The 19,312-nt window shown below is 49.1% G+C and overlaps 1 protein-coding gene across 5 annotated transcripts in view; it reads left to right on the forward strand.

Annotated features, from left to right (window-relative positions):
- AFAP1L2 (actin filament associated protein 1 like 2) overlaps positions 1-14,008 on the forward strand; it is a 72,463-nt gene extending 58,455 nt beyond the window's left edge. For 2 of the 5 annotated variants that reach the window (XM_075757840.1, XM_075757844.1), the window contains 14 exons: positions 1,373-1,575; positions 2,132-2,311; positions 2,887-2,976; positions 3,755-3,839; positions 5,076-5,180; positions 5,837-6,048; positions 7,742-7,887; positions 8,506-8,617; positions 9,315-9,554; positions 9,661-9,835; positions 10,100-10,267; positions 10,548-10,729; positions 11,336-11,464; positions 11,843-14,008. In XM_075757840.1, the coding sequence (XP_075613955.1) occupies positions 1,373-1,575; positions 2,132-2,311; positions 2,887-2,976; positions 3,755-3,839; positions 5,076-5,180; positions 5,837-6,048; positions 7,742-7,887; positions 8,506-8,617; positions 9,315-9,554; positions 9,661-9,835; positions 10,100-10,267; positions 10,548-10,729; positions 11,336-11,464; positions 11,843-11,869 (2,054 nt within the window). In that variant the 3' untranslated portion in view covers positions 11,870-14,008. Of the gene's footprint in view, positions 1-1,369; positions 1,576-2,131; positions 2,312-2,886; positions 2,977-3,754; positions 3,840-5,075; positions 5,181-5,836; positions 6,049-7,741; positions 7,888-8,505; positions 8,618-9,314; positions 9,555-9,660; positions 9,836-10,099; positions 10,268-10,547; positions 10,730-11,335; positions 11,465-11,842 lie in introns of all 5 variants that reach the window. The other 3 variants (XM_075757839.1, XM_075757843.1, XM_075757842.1) reach the window with 2 other exon arrangements.
- The last annotated feature ends 5,304 nt before the right edge of the window (positions 14,009-19,312 follow it).

A 19,312-nucleotide genomic window follows, 5' to 3' on the forward strand; every position in this document is an offset into this window, starting at 1 on the left:
GCAATAATGCATGTGGGGGTAATGTTTTCCCATAAAAGATGGACAGTCCAATACGTTGAGGGTATGGAGATGGTAAGCCAGTAGTGTGCTGTCAGCACCATTCAGAGACTTTGAAAGGGAGTATTTGCTTTTTAATAAGTTTGTTTAATTACTGCAGCTTTGATCACTTGAGGGATGTTATAGATTGAGATTTCCCCTGAACAGACAGAGGGTAAGGCTGTAGCTTTGTTACTGCATCTCAGTTCCTTTTATTTTAAGAACAAATAAGCCCAACTTAAGAAATGTTCTTCAGTGAAGCTCCTAATGCTTTTTTTTATTTTTCTTTTCCTTTTTTCTGGCTGCTTTTCCTCTTTTTATTTTGCACTAATCCAATGATGTTACTTTTATATGGATTATAAGATTTGATGAGAATCAAAATTAGATTAAATTCTGGTGAGAGAAACTTAATAATATTCCTCCATGCTGTTTGGTAGGACAAGAACACAAAACCCTACACAGATGCTGCCTGAATCTTACCATCTTGCTATGTGAGCTTACTTTGTGAATAAAAGCCATACTGTAAACACCAGCAGAACATTGCAAATTCCCCTGCAGTCAGTGGGAACGTTTTCCTTGTTTCTGATGAATCTGGTACCAATGACCAGCTGTTCCTATCAGCTAAAAAGTCCAATAACCTACAATATATTAGAGCTGGCTATTGAAAAATCCCAACTCATCCTAACAAAGTAGCAATCCATTTAAGAATTAACGTGAAAAATGTGACTACTGTTATTTACAGCTGCCACTTAGGACTAATTTTTGCTGCTGCAACAGTGGATTACTTCAAAGCCCCTTGCTGTCCCTTAGATGCTGAGTAGAGAGAGAGACCTGTTAGCCCAGAGGGGGAAAGTGGAATGACATCTCAAATACAATAGATCATTGCTTGCTGCATGGCCTCCTAAATACCATTTTTACTTCTGACATTCAGAGGACAAGGGCTGATTGTAGCTTGCTGTTGTCTTAAAAATCGTGAGTGTTTGGCTTGAAGTGGAAAGTAGAAAAAGCATCTTTGGGTGGAAAAAAAGAAGCAAACATCAGAAAATGTCTAAGGGAGTGTTCTCAAATTTGTGGTCAACTGATAAGTGTCTTTTGAGTGTTGGCTAACTAAGACTATTAGGCACAAAACATTGCAACGCAGTTAATATTGAGCTAGAAAGAAAAAAGGATCTATGTGGGTTATTTTCATATTGATTATCCTCCTGTAGGAGAGCCTCAAAAGACACGTCCCTGTGCTGGAAGCTATTGCATGTGTGAGCATGGCTGAGGCAAGCAGTAGGTCCAAAGTTGTCCTAGGAATGTATTTAATGATAAAGCTTTGCTTTTGTTATAGAAGATGGTGAAGCCATTAGTAGCTCCTATGAATCTTATGATGAAGAAGAGAGCAGTAAAGGCAAGTCAACAACCCATCAGTGGCCATCCACAGAGGCCACCATTGAGCTGATGAAGGACGCCCGCATCTGTGCATTCCTGTGGAGAAAGAAGTGGCTGGGACAGTGGGCAAAACAGCTGTGTATTATCAAGGATACCAGGTTGCTGGTGGGTAGATCCTCCACTCTCTGCCTAAAATAACCTGTTTTCATGAGCTGGGGAGGGAAGTAGCACCTCAGACCACATTAACTAGCTGGCAAAACAAAGTAGCTCTAGAAGTAATGCTTCAGAAACCATGTCCAGAGATCTGGGGATCTCATTCCATTTTCGGAAGGGACATGAACATGAAGCTGCTGATGGGGACAAAATCTCAAACTCCCAAAGTGTCTAGAGATGTTGTTTGGGGAAGTTTTCTGAGATGGTTAAGCAGAAGGAATGCTTATCCCACTGGCTAACCACATACTTGACCCTCTAGCAGTATCTATATTCAGACTATATATGCATGTACATAGATGTATGTGTATCTCTATACATATAGAGATGTCCTTTGTGTAGTCTTTGTAGATGTGACAGCTTTGTAAGATCTGTAGGACCTTCTTGTGTTCAGTGCACTTAATGCGTGTGGTTGCACTGAGCCACTTCTGGGGTGAGTTCACGCCAGCAAGTGAGAGGGATAGCTCCTCTTCAGTCTCTTTCTTACCTGCCCTCCTGTCTTCCTTCCCAGTGCTACAAGAGCTCCAAAGATCACAGCCCTCAGCTCGACGTGAATCTGCTGGGCTGCACTGTCATTCACAAGGAAAAGCAAGTGAAGAAGAAAGAGCACAAGCTGAAGATCATCCCCATGAACGCTGATGTCATTGTGCTGGGGCTGCAGAGTAAAGACCAGGCAGAGCAGTGGCTCAGGGTCAGTGACGCCTTTGGGGCTTGCCCTGCTGGTGATCCCATGATTCTACCCTGGGTTTGCTGGGAGACCATATCTTATCTCAGTCGCGTCCTTGCGTACTCTGGCTCCCTTCCTCACTGCAAGCCCGTATACAAATACACTACTTCATTTTCATGTCCCGGGATAGCTTCTTCCTGCAGCTCCCTGCTGCCTTCTGCGTGTGGGAGGCCATGGAGGGACTTCCCAGCCCAGCTGCTGCAGCAGGAGGGATGTCTGGGGTGGGTGCCCAACATGAATTGGCTGAGGACGGGGGAGATGTGGCCCTTTCTGCTGAGATGGCAGCAGAAGAATGAGCCTTCATGGAGCCTGGGGCGGCAGCAGGGCTGTGAGGCGCCTTTGCTGGCAGCCTCTCCCTGGCTGACTCAGATCCAGCAGTTTCTGCTGGCTGCCTGCTGCAACACCAACAAAGTCCCTGGAGTTGCAGGGAACATAAACTGTGGGTCTTCCGGGCTGCTGTGGTTTTGCCTGGGTTGGGGAGAAGTATTGATCCTGTTACTGCAGCTCTCTCACAGGCTATGGCTTCTCCTTCCGTACAGGTAATACAGGAGACGAGCGGTCTGCTGTGCGAAGGAGGCAGTGAAGGCAACCAGTACATCCCGGATTCACAGCGTCTCAGTTACCCAAAGGTACACCTCGTCTCCACAGGGACAACTAGCACTCAGGCTTTTCCACCCTGTTCCTTTTAATAAATAATAGCTGTAGGTGCAGTAATTTTGTCGGAGCAAAGATTGATATGAATGTAACCAGACCCCTGTTCCGCTGAAAAGGAGCGTTATTGGAACAATCTTAATTTTCCTTTGCGATTTTAATTTTGTTGCAACATCTTTCTCCCCAGACTGACTCGGCATTGGGGTCTCCTCCATACAGGGCAGCAGCAGTATCTCATCCAGCAGGATGGTTGTGCTCACCAAGAGCTTTGGAAGGGACATAGACCCTTGGATGCTAGGGCTTGGGCCAGCCTTTAGTCCAGGTTTAGGTGACAGTCCTCTTGTTCCAAAACACTGGGAGGAGAAAGAAACCTTCATAAGTCTCTGATGAACACCCAAAATGGACCTGTTTGGGCAGCTGGTCAGTTCCTCTGCCCATGCCCTCCTATGGGGCTAGCAAATGCCCCCAGCAGCCAGGCTGCAGGGCAGGAGGCCATAGGTGCCACTAATGCCACATCACCTCAAAGGCAAGCCCAGCCGGGGCGGTTCATGTGTTGGATCTGCCCATGTGAGGCTGAGAAACAACTGGGAGGGTACAGCATGAGTGGGCAGGCAGGGGATGTCTGTGTAAAAGCATCTGCTACGGAGAGAGTGGGACCTTGTAATTTAGGAGGAAGAAAAGGCACTTGTGGCGGGTGGTGGCTGGAGGAATGGGTCACGTGCATCTGTGGAGCTTGAGTCTGGTGCTTGTTGACAGGTGGAGGTATCCGAGAGGTACTCTGTAGCCTCCGAGAGTGGGAGCAGCACAGACGGCCATCCAGAGGTTGCCGAGATAAAAGATGGTAAAACTGCACCCTGGGAATGGCGGGGGGAAGCGGGCCATCAACCCTGCATGTGTGGCGAGTGTTTCTATAGTGTCTCCTGCCACTGCTACCCCAAACTGACCTGATGCAGGGTGAAAGCTACGTGTGAATTTGATTTCAGTGGTTTTTTTCCATAGTGACATGTGGATGGTGGGATTTCTCAACAGTTAGATAGTTAGGATAGGGCTTGAGAAACCTGAGTGTGATACCTGCCCTACTACGTAGATCCTGCATGACTCAGGGCAAGTCACTTTGGAACAGTTTGAGAAGGCATAAATGCAACCTAAGTGACTTTCCTCAGAGATGTCTGTGGAGAAACTTGAGAATACATGTGTGAAATGCTGAGCTGTCTCCAATGGGAGAGTTACACCTTTGCACTAGGGCTTCTGACTCTGGGCTTTAAGCTCCATTCTCCATCTATAAGATGGGGCCGGTAAGTAGGTAAGTACATTATAAAAGAAGATGCTCTGTTAGAAGGATGGTGGGACCCATCTGCATATGAGAGAGAGAGAAATTGATGCTGAGGACTCACTGGAGTCACCTAACACAATGGAGCTCTGCTGCTGAGTCTTTCTACACTGGGACTTCATAATTTTGTTATGCTACAGAGAAAGAAAATCTCGACTAAAAACATTCAGCTTGAGTTCTTATCAGGAGTCCCTGATGACTACACAGCCACAGCCATATTCATGCACTGACTTACGTGCTTGGTGGGCAAAGTTGAAGACTTTGGGCATAGGCTTTCCCCCTCCCAACCTTGAGTCCCTCTTTTAGAAAGGAAAAGACTTGAAGGCAGTAAATATTTATGCATAATGGTTTTTAATTCAATTTTTTTTAGTTTAAGAAAGTGAAGAGAGGTTGGCACCTGTGCAGCAAGACCTGTGCAAACAGCCTTCCTGCAGCTCCAGCAGCGATGGGCATTTGGTCAGCACTAACCCAAATTTAAAGCAATATAGATGAAGTGTCTTTGGCAAGTCACTTGACTGAGATTACTGGTGCCGTCTTGCTCATCATCTCCCTGGGCTTCGGACTATTACAGCCTGTCCCTAAGTCGCGGATTTTCCCTCTGCAAGGGATGTGTGTGCCGTGGTGCTGTTGGGTGCAGGATGGCAGCACAGGCAGCTTTGGGGCAGTACACCCAGCTAGGACAAGCTGTGTGTCTGGCTATGGCTTGGGAAAGCCACACACATGTCTCTTCTTTTTCTTTTCTGGTAGTTAAGAAGAAGGGCACAACTGGCCTGAAACTGAGCAACCTGATGAACCTTGGAAGGAAAAAATCCAGCTCCCTGGATAGCCCAGAGAGATCCCTGGAGACTTCCAGTAAGTGGCAACACGAACTCCCCTGCAGGGACTTGTCTCAGGACTGGATCTCAGTGTGCAGGGCAGGATGAGCACCAGGCATCGTCCTCCTCAAACGCCCGTGTGCCAGGCTGCGCTGCTGGGGGAGGCAAGAGGCCACAGTCTGCTTGGTCCATGCCAGTAAATCCCTGCAGATTGTGGTGCTTCTTACATATTAAGGTGACTGTGTGGCTTACAAGGGCGGGCAGTAGCTCACAGGTTGACCCAGGAGGAAGAGCAGGTAATACCAGACAAGCATGCAGAGGGCATCTGTGCTGCTCTTCCTGGGCATCAGCCCAGGCTGTGGGAGTCAGCAGGGAGAGCGTTGTGTGGGTCAGCCAGTATTCACCAGCTGGGAGCAGCTTTGTCCAACCACCCTAAGCCAGCTTGCTGCTCCAAACCTAACCTGAATTTCAAGGGTCTCATTTTGAACAGATCTTTAACTCTTTTCACCCTATTTTGTATGGACAGGACAGCTTGTCTTTGTGCTTACACTCTTTGTCCGTTGCCTGTGGCTTTGTTGTGCAGTGATCTCAGAACTTACTCATCAGACATCCCTGTGCATACAAATGAGTTTGGATTCCCTCTCTCTGTGAGGTGGAAAATATGCTTAAGAAGTAACCTGCGCTTGTTTACAGGTTACCTGAATGTGCTAGTGAACAGCCAGTGGAAGTCCCGCTGGTGCCAGATAAAAGACGGTCACCTCCATTTCTACCAGGACAAAAACCGAAGCAAACTGGCTCAGCAACCCCTGAGTCTGGCAGGTTGTGAAGTTATCCCAGAGCCAAGCCCTGATCATCTCTACTCCTTCCGCATCCTGCACAATGGGGAAGAACGGGTCATTCTAGAGGTAGGGTGTATATCTCCAAGCAAGTTCTGCTTTAAGTCATCAGCTTGGGTGTTTTAGTAGGACTAAATGCCGGTGAGGTCCTTCAGAGGAACCCTCAGTCCAGCAAAACAGAACCTGAAGCATGGGACTTTGGTTCATCTGCCTGTGGTCACCTAGGAGGTGTCCCACCTAGCTGGTAATCCAGGCTCTGTCTGATGCTGGTGCCTCCAGAGGACCGTTCAGCCTTCATCTTAGGCACTCATCTTAGGATGGGATGAAGGGTCCTCTGGAGGTGCCCATCTCTCTCCACTGACCATAGGATAAGCTTGGATGCTCCAATTATATAGGAAGCATTTAAGATTGTTAATGTTAGATGAGAGGAATGCCACTTCAGGGATTTAAGTCTGTGGTTAGGAGGAACAGAGAGCTTCATCTTCTGAAAACAGAGTCCTAAAGCCATGGGTCATGCATCCCAAGTAGACCGATCACAGATCTGCCCCTGAAAGTGCAAGTGAATTCATCTCCATCTGTTACTTTCCTTTGCCTGCATCCCGGACTGTTTATCTCTAATCTTAGTTCTCTGTGACGACAGCATGATTATAGTAGGAGGTGGACAATGTGAGCAATTTCCTGTATTTTTCCAGTGGGTGGAATATTTATAGCTAAACAACGGACTTCAAGTGCCTGCCATGAAGTTTGAAGGTGTTTTTGTTTAGCTCCTGATTCAGGGTATGTCTGTGTTTAAGAAATTTTGTGTAATTACAGACGTGAAGAAGAGGTGCTGGGAAAATTTACATTTTGTGAATGGGAGAAGCTGTATTTTGTTGGGATGTCAGACTCGATGTACAGACTGGCTGGCGGGCTTCCCAGGGACTGAAGGCTCTGCTAAGTAAAACAGATTGGAAGCTTAAAATATACCTTCCGGTTTGGGATTCACTTGCCCTGAATTTTACTTTCTGCTTACTGCTCTAACTCCTCAAATTAAAGCAAAAGATGTAAAAATGGCTGCATCAGCCCACTTCTTGCTTCAGGTAGAAATCCCCCGCTACTGAGAAGCACACGTAGCTATTTGCTAGAGCTGACTTCAAGGCACCATATTTAATTCCTTATTTTGCAAGATGTCAGACTGTTCACTGCAGCTGGGAATTTGGTACTGACCACGTTAAAGCGAGGGGCTCTCTGAAGTTCTTCTCTGATCCCACTTTAAACCCTCCCCTTCCCCTCTCCCCTGCGCAAACAGCCCTGGAAGGGGTTTGGGCTCTGGCAAAGGAACTCGCAGGCTCCCTGGTGTGCTCGGGTCTCCTCGCACATCGGTGTTTGGCAATCCCATTGCTGCGCTCTGCTGGTGCAAAATAAAACCCGCGTGCTTTCCTCTCCAAAGCCAGCTCCCCGCCAGCATCTCCAGCCAGGGAGACTTCTCTTACTCTTCTAGGCAGCTGAGTTGGTCATCATTGAAAGGACAATGCAGACTGACTAGAAATTTTAGGAAGGAGTTAAGTGAGGAGCTGCATTCATGTATCTGCCAAATCTGCCAATCAGTCTATATACAGAGCGGTATTTCTTCTTTTAATGCAGTCTCAGGTTTAATCTAAATACCTGGCTGTTCATCTTTCCCCTTGCAAGCCCAGAGGACTGCCAGCGTAGTCAGCAGTGGCCTTGGGAGTGCAGAGAAACTGCTCTTGCAACCTGTACTGTCTGTCTGATCACCTTGTAGGCGAAGTCCTCAGAGGAAATGGGCCACTGGCTGGGCCTCCTTTTGTCAGAGTCGGGTTCGAAAACAGACCCAGAGGAATTTACCTACGATTACGTGGATGCTGACCGGGTTTCCTGCATTGTGAGCGCTGCAAAGAACTCCTTCTTGTACGTCAGCAGTAACGTGTGGGGCTGCAGTGGGGTGGAAGGGAAGCAAGCTGGAGTGGTGGGGTCCCTCCACTTGCGAGGGGGGTGGCTGCCGCAGGGTTAGGTGGTGCATTCACAGCTGTGACTTGGTCGCTTTCTTTCAAAGCACAGTCTGGGACAGAAGGGGACTTGCTGTTGTCCCACCAGGACATGTCTAACCTGAGTCACAGTTGTCACAGGGTTGGGGGCATGTGCCCAGGTGGCCTTTGCAGTGGCAGATTGGTGGGATGGGCTTGGCCAAGGGTGCAGGGCCATGGGTGTGCAGCCATACTGCGCATGGAGCCGCCATGCCACTGGGACAGGGCAGTTGTGCTACCTGTGGTGCTGTGCCCGAGGGCTGGGTGAGAAAGAAAAGAGCAGAGGGGCAATGTAGCCCCTCTCTGGTGGGTGCTGCTCAATGTGCAGCTGGAGCAGCGATCCCATTGCTGCATGGCTCTACCTTCTCATTGCCTGTGTCCGGCCACGTGGCCCTACCCAGACCCCAGGACCGCTGTGTTCCGATGCCCCAAAATTCAGCACAGTGAAGCCCTACAGTGAGACCGATCCCTTCTGATGGGCTGTCCCACTGCCTGTTCACAGCTTAATGCAGAGGAAGTACTCTGAGCCCAATGCCTACATCGACAACCTGCCAAAGGGCAGGATGCAGCAGGAGGAGCTGTATGACGACGTGGATCTGCCAGACCTGTCTGTGGTAAGGTGCCTGGTGCTGCAGGCAGCTGCCCCAGTGCAGCGAGCTCCGGGAGACCGTGGGTGAACATCTGGGTAGGGGGAGTCCGCAGCAGTGAAGGGGAGGGTTTTCAAGCTCAGCAAAGGGGAGTCCCAACCCCTGCGGAAACCCAGGCTTTTGCAATGGGTCAGAAGTGGGTGCTGGAGAGGAGTCACTAAGGAACAGGAGAGAGGTTTCCAGCTGTAGGGATCCCCAAACAGCCAGGATGAAACCCCACAGTTTCCATCAGCAAACAGCATGGATTATTTGGAGACAGATGGTGGATTGTTTGGCGGCCTATCAAAATTCCTCTTGATGTCTGTGCGAGCAAGTTCTGTGTGTAAGGACAAGAAAGATGAGCCATGCTGGGATGCAGGGCTGTTATCCTGGGAAAGGCAAAGGATCTGGTAGGGGCTGTTAGATGTACAACAGCATGAGATCCCTGGATGAGGCTGCTGCTACCATTGGAAAGACCTAGTGAAGGAGAGCAGGAGGGGACTTTCCTTCAGTACATCAAAAAGCTCTGTAAGGCATGACTTTTAGTTCCTTTAGAGCACTTGAAGGCTTATGGAAAAAATGCTCCAGCTATTGCCCATGATGCTGTCGCTCTGCAGTGAGGCTTCGCCTGTACATCTGGCTGCAGCAGATGGTTCGTTTTCAGGGGAACTTTCTCCTTTTGCAGGAAGAAGCACCCAAGAGTGAGAGCAAATTGGAGGCGGACCAAGACAGAGTGTACCTGGATCTCACCCCAGTGAAGTCCTTCCTACACTGTGCTGGCAAGAAGTCATGCCAGACTTCACCCCTCAGCTCACCATCTTTAGAAAGGGCTGCCAACAAGGCTGCAGCAGAGAGCACAGCTGAGCCAGCCCTGGTGGCTAAGGAAGCCGAGCCCTGTAGTAAGGCAATGGAGACCTCAGAGCAGGTACTGTCCTGAACTGCGAAGTGGGGCCAGGCTTCATCAGCAGGCCAGATCCATTCCCCCCGCCCCCCCGCCCTGCCGCATCATCCCATCTTGTTTCCCCCTCCAGAAACACCCAGAGCAGCCAGAGCCTGATGAGACGCTGCCACAGATGCCCACCATCAAAATCCAGACGCAGCAGCAAAAGATCGCCTTCCCCCAGCCGGCCCCTGAGCCGGCAGGCACGGTGACAGCGGGCAGTCCCCAGCTGCTGCCTGCACACCGGCCCAAGATGCCCGTGCCAGGTGAGCGGGCTGCACAGGTGGCCAGGGGGTCCCTGCTGCGGCAGGGGCTTGGAGGGAGGTGGTGCTCCAGCTGTGAGCTTTGCCCCGTGGTTCGGCTTGCCACTTCCATACAGTAGCTTTATAGTGCCCAAGGGGCTGGTGAGTCTCCTGGTTGGTGACTTTCCAAACCCTCCTCATTCGTTTTGGTTCCAAGCACCTGAAAAGGTTTTTCCCACCTGCTTTTTCCCCTGGCTGAGCTTGTTTTTGGGTGGGTTGTGTTTCCAGCAGCAGCAGTGGAAACCAAGCTGGGCAAGAACAGGACGGAGGCGGAGGTGAAGAGGTTTACAGAAGAAAAGGAGCGGCTGGAAAAGGAGAAGGATGAAATCCGGGCTCAGCTCACCCAGCTGCGCAAGGAGAGGCGGGAGCTGAAGGAAATGCTTGGGGGCAGCACAGGTAGAGCAGGGCAAGGGGTGATGTGTGGAAATGAGCCAAGGTGGGACCATGGGGAAAGAGGGGGTGTGAACCTGGCCCACCTGGGACCAGAAGAGGTGGGGAGGAGACCTGGCACTTTGAGCCAAACCACGTAGCCCAAATTGCACTAGAGCAAGAGCTTGCTCTGTCACAGACTCTCTGGGGCAAAATATAAGGAAAATGTACAGGACATTATCTGGTCCCTGCTCACCATGAGCTCCTCAAGTTCCCGGCTGGCACCAAGTTACCCCTTCCTTCACAGATAAGAGCCTGGAGCAGCGGCTGAAGGAGATAGAAGAAGAGTGCAAAAGGAAGGAGAGCCGGAGGGTGGACCTGGAGCTGAGCCTGGTGGAGGTGAAGGAGAACCTGAAGAAGGCAGAGTCTGGCCCCGTGACGCTGGGCACTGCGGTGGACACCACACACCTGGAGAATGCAGCTCCCCGGGTATGTGGGGTGCACCCCTGGGCTGCACAGCAGCTTCCAGGCAGCTGTGTGGTTGTACCATCTCAGCCCGCTTATAACTAATAACAATAATGTTATATTACAATATATTTTTATATTTATAGCTTATATTCCTATATTATATAAATATTTCATTATTATATTTTTATTATAGATAATAATTATTATAATAATATAATGAGCTAGCAGCAGCGAGGGGGAGGTGAAAGGGGGGGGAGGTACAGGAGAGTCTGTATTTCCCTCTGGGACCTTGAGTAACAGGGGTCAAGCAGGTCTGGGCTGAGCTCCTTCTGCACTCAGGGTGAGCCAATGGGTGTTTTTTTGGATGGAGATTCAGGCATCTAACTTCCTTCCTATGAACTTGGTTCCATGAAATGGAGATGGTCACCACCTGAGCCCTGCTTTGTACCTCTGCTTGAGTCCTCAACCCCCACACACATCATGGTGGTATTTTGAAATCAGCATGTCACTGAAAAATGCCCCTTTCAGTACAAGTGGACTGGGAATGCTGAGCTTTTCTAGAAGATGGTGATGAAAGGCAGCAATCTCTCTTCACAGTCAACACAATTTCTATTATTTTTATTGTAGATTCAGGCAAAAAGCGCGAGTCCGGCAAATAGCCCAGAGAACTCACCAGTCAATTCAGCAACGGCTTTAAAAAACCGGCCTTTGTCCGTCATGGTGACGGGGAAGGGAACAGTCCTACAGAAAGCTAAGGTAATGTGGCACTTGGTACAGGAGAAAAATGTATCTGGGACAGCCGCTGCTTTTCCCTCCTGGCAGTGGAGCAGACTGGCTGTGGTGGGATGGGGTTGCAGGGGGGTCTCGTGTCTCAGTCTGGGAAGCACCCTCAACCGAGCACCACTGCGAGCAGGCCAGCCTTGTTTTCCTCTGGTCTTTTCACCTGGCTTTGCCCTGGCTGCGATTTAAATGAATAAATGTGTATATTGGTTATAACAGAGAGACATCCCTGACCTACCACCCTATGGTCAAAACTACTCAGGTACCAGATGATTGGGTTGATCCTGTGCACATTACAGCTACTGTGCCTTGCTGGAGTTGTCTTTTGTCTAATTTGCCTTTATTCCTTGGCAGGAATGGGAGAAGAAGGGAGCTAGTTAGAACCACGTTTTTCAGAGATGGACTAAAGACTGGAATTGCCCATGCATGGCAAAGGGGATTCAATCATCTGTAGGTGGAGGTTGGGTGTGTAACACCCACACACCAAGCGCCTCCTCCACGTCGCGCCAACTGCTCAGATGCAGCAACAGAGTCAACAGCTGCCTATACAAATTATCCCAAATGATCTTGCTCTTTCCAGACAAGTCCCAATCACGTAGCTAAAACAGTAACAACCAGTGGCAATCCTTGCATCAAATTCCTAACCCAGTTGATGTAAACAAGAACGTTACTGTACATAGGGGTGTTTTGCGTATTTCTACTCTGAAGGTTTATCAATGAGTTATTAAGGTTTCTATATTAGTGACAGTAGTGGTTTCAGAAGGGGCCTCCGCTATTCTTTATACCCCAGTGGTTTTCAACCTGTCATGGCAAATTACAGTCAATTCAAGGCTCACCTATCTTGCTGCCAGTCATCACTCAGGTGCAGATCATCCAGCCTTCAGTCAAGGGAGATACCCACACCTGAGCAATGCTTGAGATATGAATGAGAAGCACACAGCAGCCTGTCCAGGGGATTTTTAATCAGTGTCCCAATGCACCCCAGCATGTGTTTACTCCTACCACCCTGCTGCAGATTTGCCAGAATATTGAGGAAGATCCCTGCTCACCTTCTTGTGCTGTAAGCTGTGTTACAGGCTGGTGGCACCAAGACCTCTGGGCAAAGAAGATCTCCCAAGCAGATTCAGTTAATTTTCTTTAAGACCTTGGTCTGCTTCACCCAAGGAGTTTGTTCCAGGGAGCGGGGCGGGGGGCAGGGGGGAAATGGTGCAGGCCTGCTCAGCTGTTGATTGGGAAGCTGGATCCCAATGTATCCTTCAGGGCTTGCCCCTTCCCAGGGGAGGGGAGGTAAAGCTGTCCCTGTGCTCCTGCCCCAGCTGGGAGCACCACTTTGCTGATGCTCACTGGTGCCCACAGAGCCGTAGCTATACAATCTGCTGAAGGCATCCCCCTGCAAAAGGAGCCCTTCCATGCAGGCAGGGCAGAGCAGTCTGACCTGCTCTCCTCCAGGCCCAGCAAGTGAGGTCACACCACCATGTCTCTGGTGGACTGCTGGCCATCTTGGTGCTGTCACCCTTATTTCTAAATTATTAAACTTAATATAGACTTTGGGCCCTGGCAGTGTGGCCCAGAAAACCCACCCACCTCTGCCCAAGCCAAGGTTTGTAATGAAAGCTGTTGGATGTCTGGGACTGCTACAGTTAGAGACATTGAAATTTGAAGGGGTGTAGATGGTGGGTGTCAGAAATCCATGCACCCTCTCCTCCCTGTAACCTGCTGTCATGTCTGATGGCCCAGAGACACCTCTGCCTGTCTCCTCTGATAGTCCTTCAGCCCTGGAGCCCAGACTCAGTAACTGGGGTGACTGTGTGGGGGCTGCAGCAGTTTTCCAACAACCCTGCAAAGCTAAAGCAGCACCGGTACCCTGGCTAGGTTGTTCCTGTGGTCCTGCAGCTACACTGATGAGCATCACCCAGAGCCAAAGTAAACAGACAGGCAAAATGTTGTACCTTCCTAACCCTTGAAAACCTTTGACAGGCTTGAGGCCACCTCTAAAGGGATGCTCCTCCTGTCCCCACACAAGGTTTCCACACAGGGAAAACTCATGCAAATAAGCCACTGAAACTTCTGGCTTGGGACCCAGGGGACTTTCCTCTTAAAAGCACCGGCAGGCCACAGACACCATGAAGCTTTTGTTTTGACCTTTTATGAACTGGCAGAAGACCCTCTCTATACCCTAAATATATGTGTAGTACCATGCCCCCACCATACACCCCGCTGTCATCCTCTAGAAGCTGTCGAGACATTTCACAGTGATACTGAGACAGCTATGGATGAGAGCAGCTCTGCTTTCCCCACCACAGCCCAGTCAGCTTCAGTGCTCCTGCTGGGGTATCTTCATCAGGGGATCGTAAATGTAGACAAGTCCTGAGCAATACACATTCCCAGAAAAGAAACATTAAACAATGTCTCTGTGTCCCCATTGTTTTCCTAACTCGAGGCATTTCCTTTGTTGTAACTGTGACCTATAAAGTGGCGCTTTAGAGGGTTTTATAATAAAATGTTGAGTATATTATGTTACCAGTGGCTTTTCTTTGTAATGTAACTTGTCCCTGCTCTACTTTCCAGGAGATTTCAAGCACATCAAACCCCTGTTAGTTACTAAAAAGTCCCTTAGGTATGCAATGGACTGTATCTTAAGTAATTTAGTCCTCTATAGTGACTGCAAACAAAAAAGCTTTAAGACAGCTAACCCACTGAAAAATAGCAGTTAACTCCTGCCTGTACCTCAGTAGCACAGTCCTCTTGCACAAAACCAGCAGAGAAAAATGCATCCCCTACCTTCCTCTGCCACTAGATAGCAACTGTGTGCAACGCCTAGTGCCTGCTGCAGTCACTGAAGAGGAAGGCAAGATGGGGGTTTAGCTGGAAAAGAAGGAAAAGTTAGTAAAGAAAGTGGTTAAGGCCAGTCTTTACAGAACAGACACCAAACCAGACATGTTAGCGAAACACCTTTTGGTGGCTGTACCACTACTAGCTCCACTCCTGCAGAAAGCTTGGGAAGGCACCATACCTACAGCACAAAGTCCTGGGGAAGGTCCCGCTCCCCTTCCTTTCCTAGGAAACCTGCCAACAAGCCCGTTAGTGTCCTGCCAGCCTCTCAGCCCAGGAACCCCAAAAGAACAACTCAGGGACTGTTGTTTTTGTGAGCTGAAGGGGCAGCAGCACTTGATTTTGTCCTTCCCCAGCAGTGCTGCCCATCACCTATGGCTGCTTTATAACACCTCGGTATCGGCTCCAGCTGTCCCCAGCACATCTCTGCCTTTTGATCCCCGTGGAGCATCCTGGTAGCAAACACAGCTGCCAAGGGGCACAGCTGCACCCATGCTGGAAGGCTGGCTCCCCCGAGTACCACAAAGTCCTCGTGCCTGACCCAATGCAGTCCCATCCCACAAAATACTGCATTGAAAAATTGGGCCCAAAGACATGGCTGTGTAGGGAGGCAGAGCTCCTACTGCTACTGAAATGCACAATTTAATGATTATTGTTACTGCTTCGTTAGTTATTCCCACTGGAATTCTCATCTGTGCACAATGCAGCCGGGCCACTGTGGTGTGTCACAAGCAGAAGCCCATATTCTTCTGGAAGGAAATTTGCTGCTACAAACCATTTTTCTTAGCAAGTTTCTCACCTAAGTACCTCCAGTTCTTGCTCTGGATACACAGAGCAACCCTACAACAGCTACTGGGAGATCCCACCAGCCTGCCTAGCACATCAAGAAAGCTAGTGGACACTTTGATTTTCAACCATGACACAAGTGCCAGATTTTAAAGAGAAAAAAAATAATCTGTCTCTTATTGGTAGAGAAGTTGGCCTGAATGTTTATGTAAGTTGTTTGGGGGGTATGAATAAAATTAATTTACTTGTACAGAAGAGAATCCGATTGCAGGCTTTTAGCAAGCTGAAGAAGCCAGCTGGCTTTAAGGAGAGCATCAGCAGACCCAGTGCCAGCGCTGAGGCTGGCCCCAGCTGTCGGTGCCCAGGGAGGGTGGCACAGCCAAATCCAAAGCCTAGCTCCTCTACTGCAGCCTTTACAGTACAGGCACCACACACAGTTACTCACCAAAACCAGGCATGATTTTGCATGCTGAGGGAAGGTAAAGCTAAAGTGGGTGAAATTCACGGCACTTACTTAAATCCCAGTTTCTTAAAGGAGAAATAGGCTCTCCCCTGAAGTCAGCACATGGCCCACGACCAGCCAAGGCTCATCCAGCAATCCTACAGAGCGAAAGTAATTCACAGCTCCGTTAGTGACAGCCTAGACATCTAACAATGACCTGGCAAAGACGGCATCCTCTGCACTCCCCTGATGCCAGACAGGATTAGTACTGGCTTCACAGGGACCCCACCTCCTTGGTGGCTGTGCCAGGCTCAAACATCAACCCAGCCTTAACGGAATGAGTTCCATCAGGTATGTTCTCATTAAGTATTTCTCATCGAATTAAAGCAAGTCTGTGAGAGTGAATTTAATGAGGGATCACGTCAGAGACCCAAGTCACTCTTTTTAAATTAAAATTTGCAGGAGAAAGGGCATAGAAATTGGCCAGGATCTTCAACTCAAATTTTTAAAAAGAAAACGAAAACAAACATAAAACAGCTCCAACAACTGCTCAGCAATATCCTGCTTGACTATGGGATTACAAGGTCTCTCCAAGACCATGCCATATATCATGATCTTGCTACCAACTGGGCTTTTCCCATCTCCTTCCAATGCCCCGCCACTTCCTTACCTTGCAAAGTGCTTTGTCCTGTACAAAAGGAGATCTGGTGGGTGCTGCTGCTGCCAGAGCATGTCTGAGCAACCATCCAAGGTTTCAGCAATCAGTTGCATTTAGGAGGAAGGTCACAGTTGCAGCACACGTAGATACCTGACACGCAGGGATCCCTGGGGTGTTTTAGGCAATAAGACCTTTGCCAGATACACCTAGAGGCTGAAGGCCTAGTTTAGGAACCAGCTTTCCTGAAACTCCTCCATGAATTTCCAATCTTTCATAGAACAGTTTGGGTTAGAAGGGACCTTGAAGATCATCTAGTTCCAGCCCCCCTGCCACAGGCAGAGACACCCTCCACTAGACCACGTTGCCCATCCAACCTGGCCTTAAACGCTTCCAGGGATGGGGCATCCACAGCCTCTCTGGGCAACCTGTGCCAGTGCCTCACCACCCTCACAAGGAAGAATTTCTTCCTAATATCTAAATCCACCCTCTTCCAGCTTAAAGCCATTACCCCTTGTCCTATCACTACACTCCCTGATAAACAGCCCCTCTCCAGCTTTCCTATAGCCCCCTTTAGGGGCCCCTGAAAGGCTGCTATAAGGTCTCCCCAGAGCCTTCTCTTCTCCAGGCTGAACAACCCTGACTTTCTCAGCCTGTCCTCATAGGAGAGGTGCTCCAGCCCTCTGATCAGCTTCGCGGCCTTCTCTGGACTCGCTCCAACAGGTCCATGTCCTTCTTGTACTTGGGATGCCACAGCTGGATACAGTACTCCAGGTGGGGTCTCACCAGAGCAGAGTAGAGGGGGGAGAATCACCTCCCTCGACCTGCTGGTCACGCTGCTTTTGATGCAGCCCAGGATACAGCTGGCTTTCTGAGCTCATAGCATCATACGATCTGTAATTGAGAAAATGATACACTGGGCTAGATGTATCCCATCCAGCATTAAAACACTGTCTCAAGCATGAGATTTCAGAGTCTGCGATTCCTGAATCACACAAAGAGGTTTGTCTATCTGTGCTTAAAACCAGCAGGATGGTACAAATGCAGGGTTTCCCCCAACTCAGGACCCAAGCAAACATCCTTTGTCCCAGTAAAGCCCATGCACTCTAAAAATGTACTTACTAGCTTTGTATTAAAACAAAGAGAACTTACAAGCGAAAGTGACACCAAACCACATTTGCCAGAAGGCAAAGTGCTCAGCAGCTCTACAAATTACCCTTCAGGCAACAGAGATACAAGGAAAAGGCTGTAAAAGCACCTGCATGAGGCTAGGAAAGCACATCCCAGCTCCATAGCTGCATGCCAGACAAGGTAAATACGTTTCTGTTTGAGAGGGAAGCCCGATCTTGCAGAAGACAAATGCCTGTGAGGAGTGAACCAACGATGCCGTTAGACAAACTGTCACAGGAAACCACCAGGGAGCTGCAAACCCAAATGGGGCAATGAGGGTGGGAAGTGGCAGTCTCCCTGACCCTGCTCACAACAGAAGATGCACAGGGAGGCTGGGAAGAGTTTTCAGAGCAGTCTGGCCGGAATCCAGCCGGTTCCATGGGCACTTCTGCACCATAAAAAATGAATCACGTCTTTGGGTGTCAGCTGTGAGTCTGATCTAGCACATTTTCCCTACAACAAGAGACGGCTGGCAGTTTTACAGCAGGGGCAATGCTTGGCTACAGCCATGCCTCAGTAACATTAATAGATTAGTTTCTCTTTCTGTCCCAAATACCAGCCCTTCAACTAAGCCTCTATTTTGCTGTGCCTTAGGACACAGACAATCTACTAAAGTGGCAGTGAAAAGAAAGAGGAAATTCTCCTTTCTCCTAGCCTGGTTTCTCCCACACAGTATGATAGAGCTGCTCCTGTCTCAGTGACAGCTTTCATCCCCAAGAGTACTTTAGATCATTCTTCTTTTGACAATAAACCTGCGGAGTACTTTGTGTCTCTCTTTGTACATCTAATGTTACCAAACATGGGGGCAAGACATCTGAGTGAAGGGATTTTTCTTCTTCTGGAACAATAGATGCTATTTTCACAAGCGCTGGCAGTCACAGTTAATGTCTCTGCCTTGGCCCTATCCAAACCTGCTCCTGCTCTCTGAAGGTGATGGACGCCATGGGAAAGGCAGCAGAGAACAACACAACAGTGTGAACCACAGGCCCCGGGGAAGCAATTAACGTAAATTTTAGTTTCACGGGCAAACTGATCTAGTGATCCAGTGAGACTGATGCTCTGAAGGATCCAGGCATGTGGCCAAACCGTCTTTGGAGACACATGTGAACCATCACGGCCCATCAACTTGTGCTGCAGAGGCTGCTGCAGCACTGTAGACAAGATAAGCTTAAAACAATGAGGGGAAGCAGAAATGTCATTCAGCTCACCCATCTGGGTTCAGGCCAGGACAAATACACTGTTCTCACCAGCCAGCTCCAAAAGGAGAACAAAGCAACACGGCAAAGCTCAGAGCAATGGAAACAGCATCAAAAGAAGAGGTGAGACTTGACCTGGAATGGGCAAAAAAAGAAGGAATAAGAGCAAAACATGCACTGGCAAAGGAGAGATCAAAGAGGTGGCCAGCAGGAGGAGAAAGGAAAGGGTGGGTGGCATCTGGGAGGAGAGGTCCAGGCCTCTTCCTCCTCTGACCTGCATGTTGCCTGCCATGCTCTGCTCCCAGCACCTGTGTGAAGCTGCTCAGGACGTTGTCCTGGTCCTGTCCCCTCCAGGCCAGACTGGGACTAGCAAGTAAGAGTGAGGCTGGAAGGGGAGGAATGGAGTTAAACCTGAAAGCAGACAGACCAAGGTCCAACGACCAGCAGGATGGTACAAACTACAGCTCTGTCCAGAGCTTACAACAGACCAGACCTTTGTTTGGAAATGGTTGGGGGATTGCCTTTACCTGATGTGTTTGCAGCACAGGTAACTGGATTTGACCTGGGTCCAATCTAGAAGGAAAACACACCTACTAAAAGCAACACACAGTGACTGTCACAGATCTGCTTTAGAGTTGCATAAACCATGGAAATCTCTTGCGAAACAAATCCTTTTCAAACCTCTCCTTATCAAAAATCTGTGTCTACAAAACGCCCATGAAGCTAAACCCTATTCAATCACT

The sequence above is a fragment of the Balearica regulorum genome, chromosome 7 (genome assembly GCF_011004875.1).
Source record: "Balearica regulorum gibbericeps isolate bBalReg1 chromosome 7, bBalReg1.pri, whole genome shotgun sequence".
In the NCBI taxonomy this organism is placed as follows: domain Eukaryota; kingdom Metazoa; phylum Chordata; class Aves; order Gruiformes; family Gruidae; genus Balearica; species Balearica regulorum.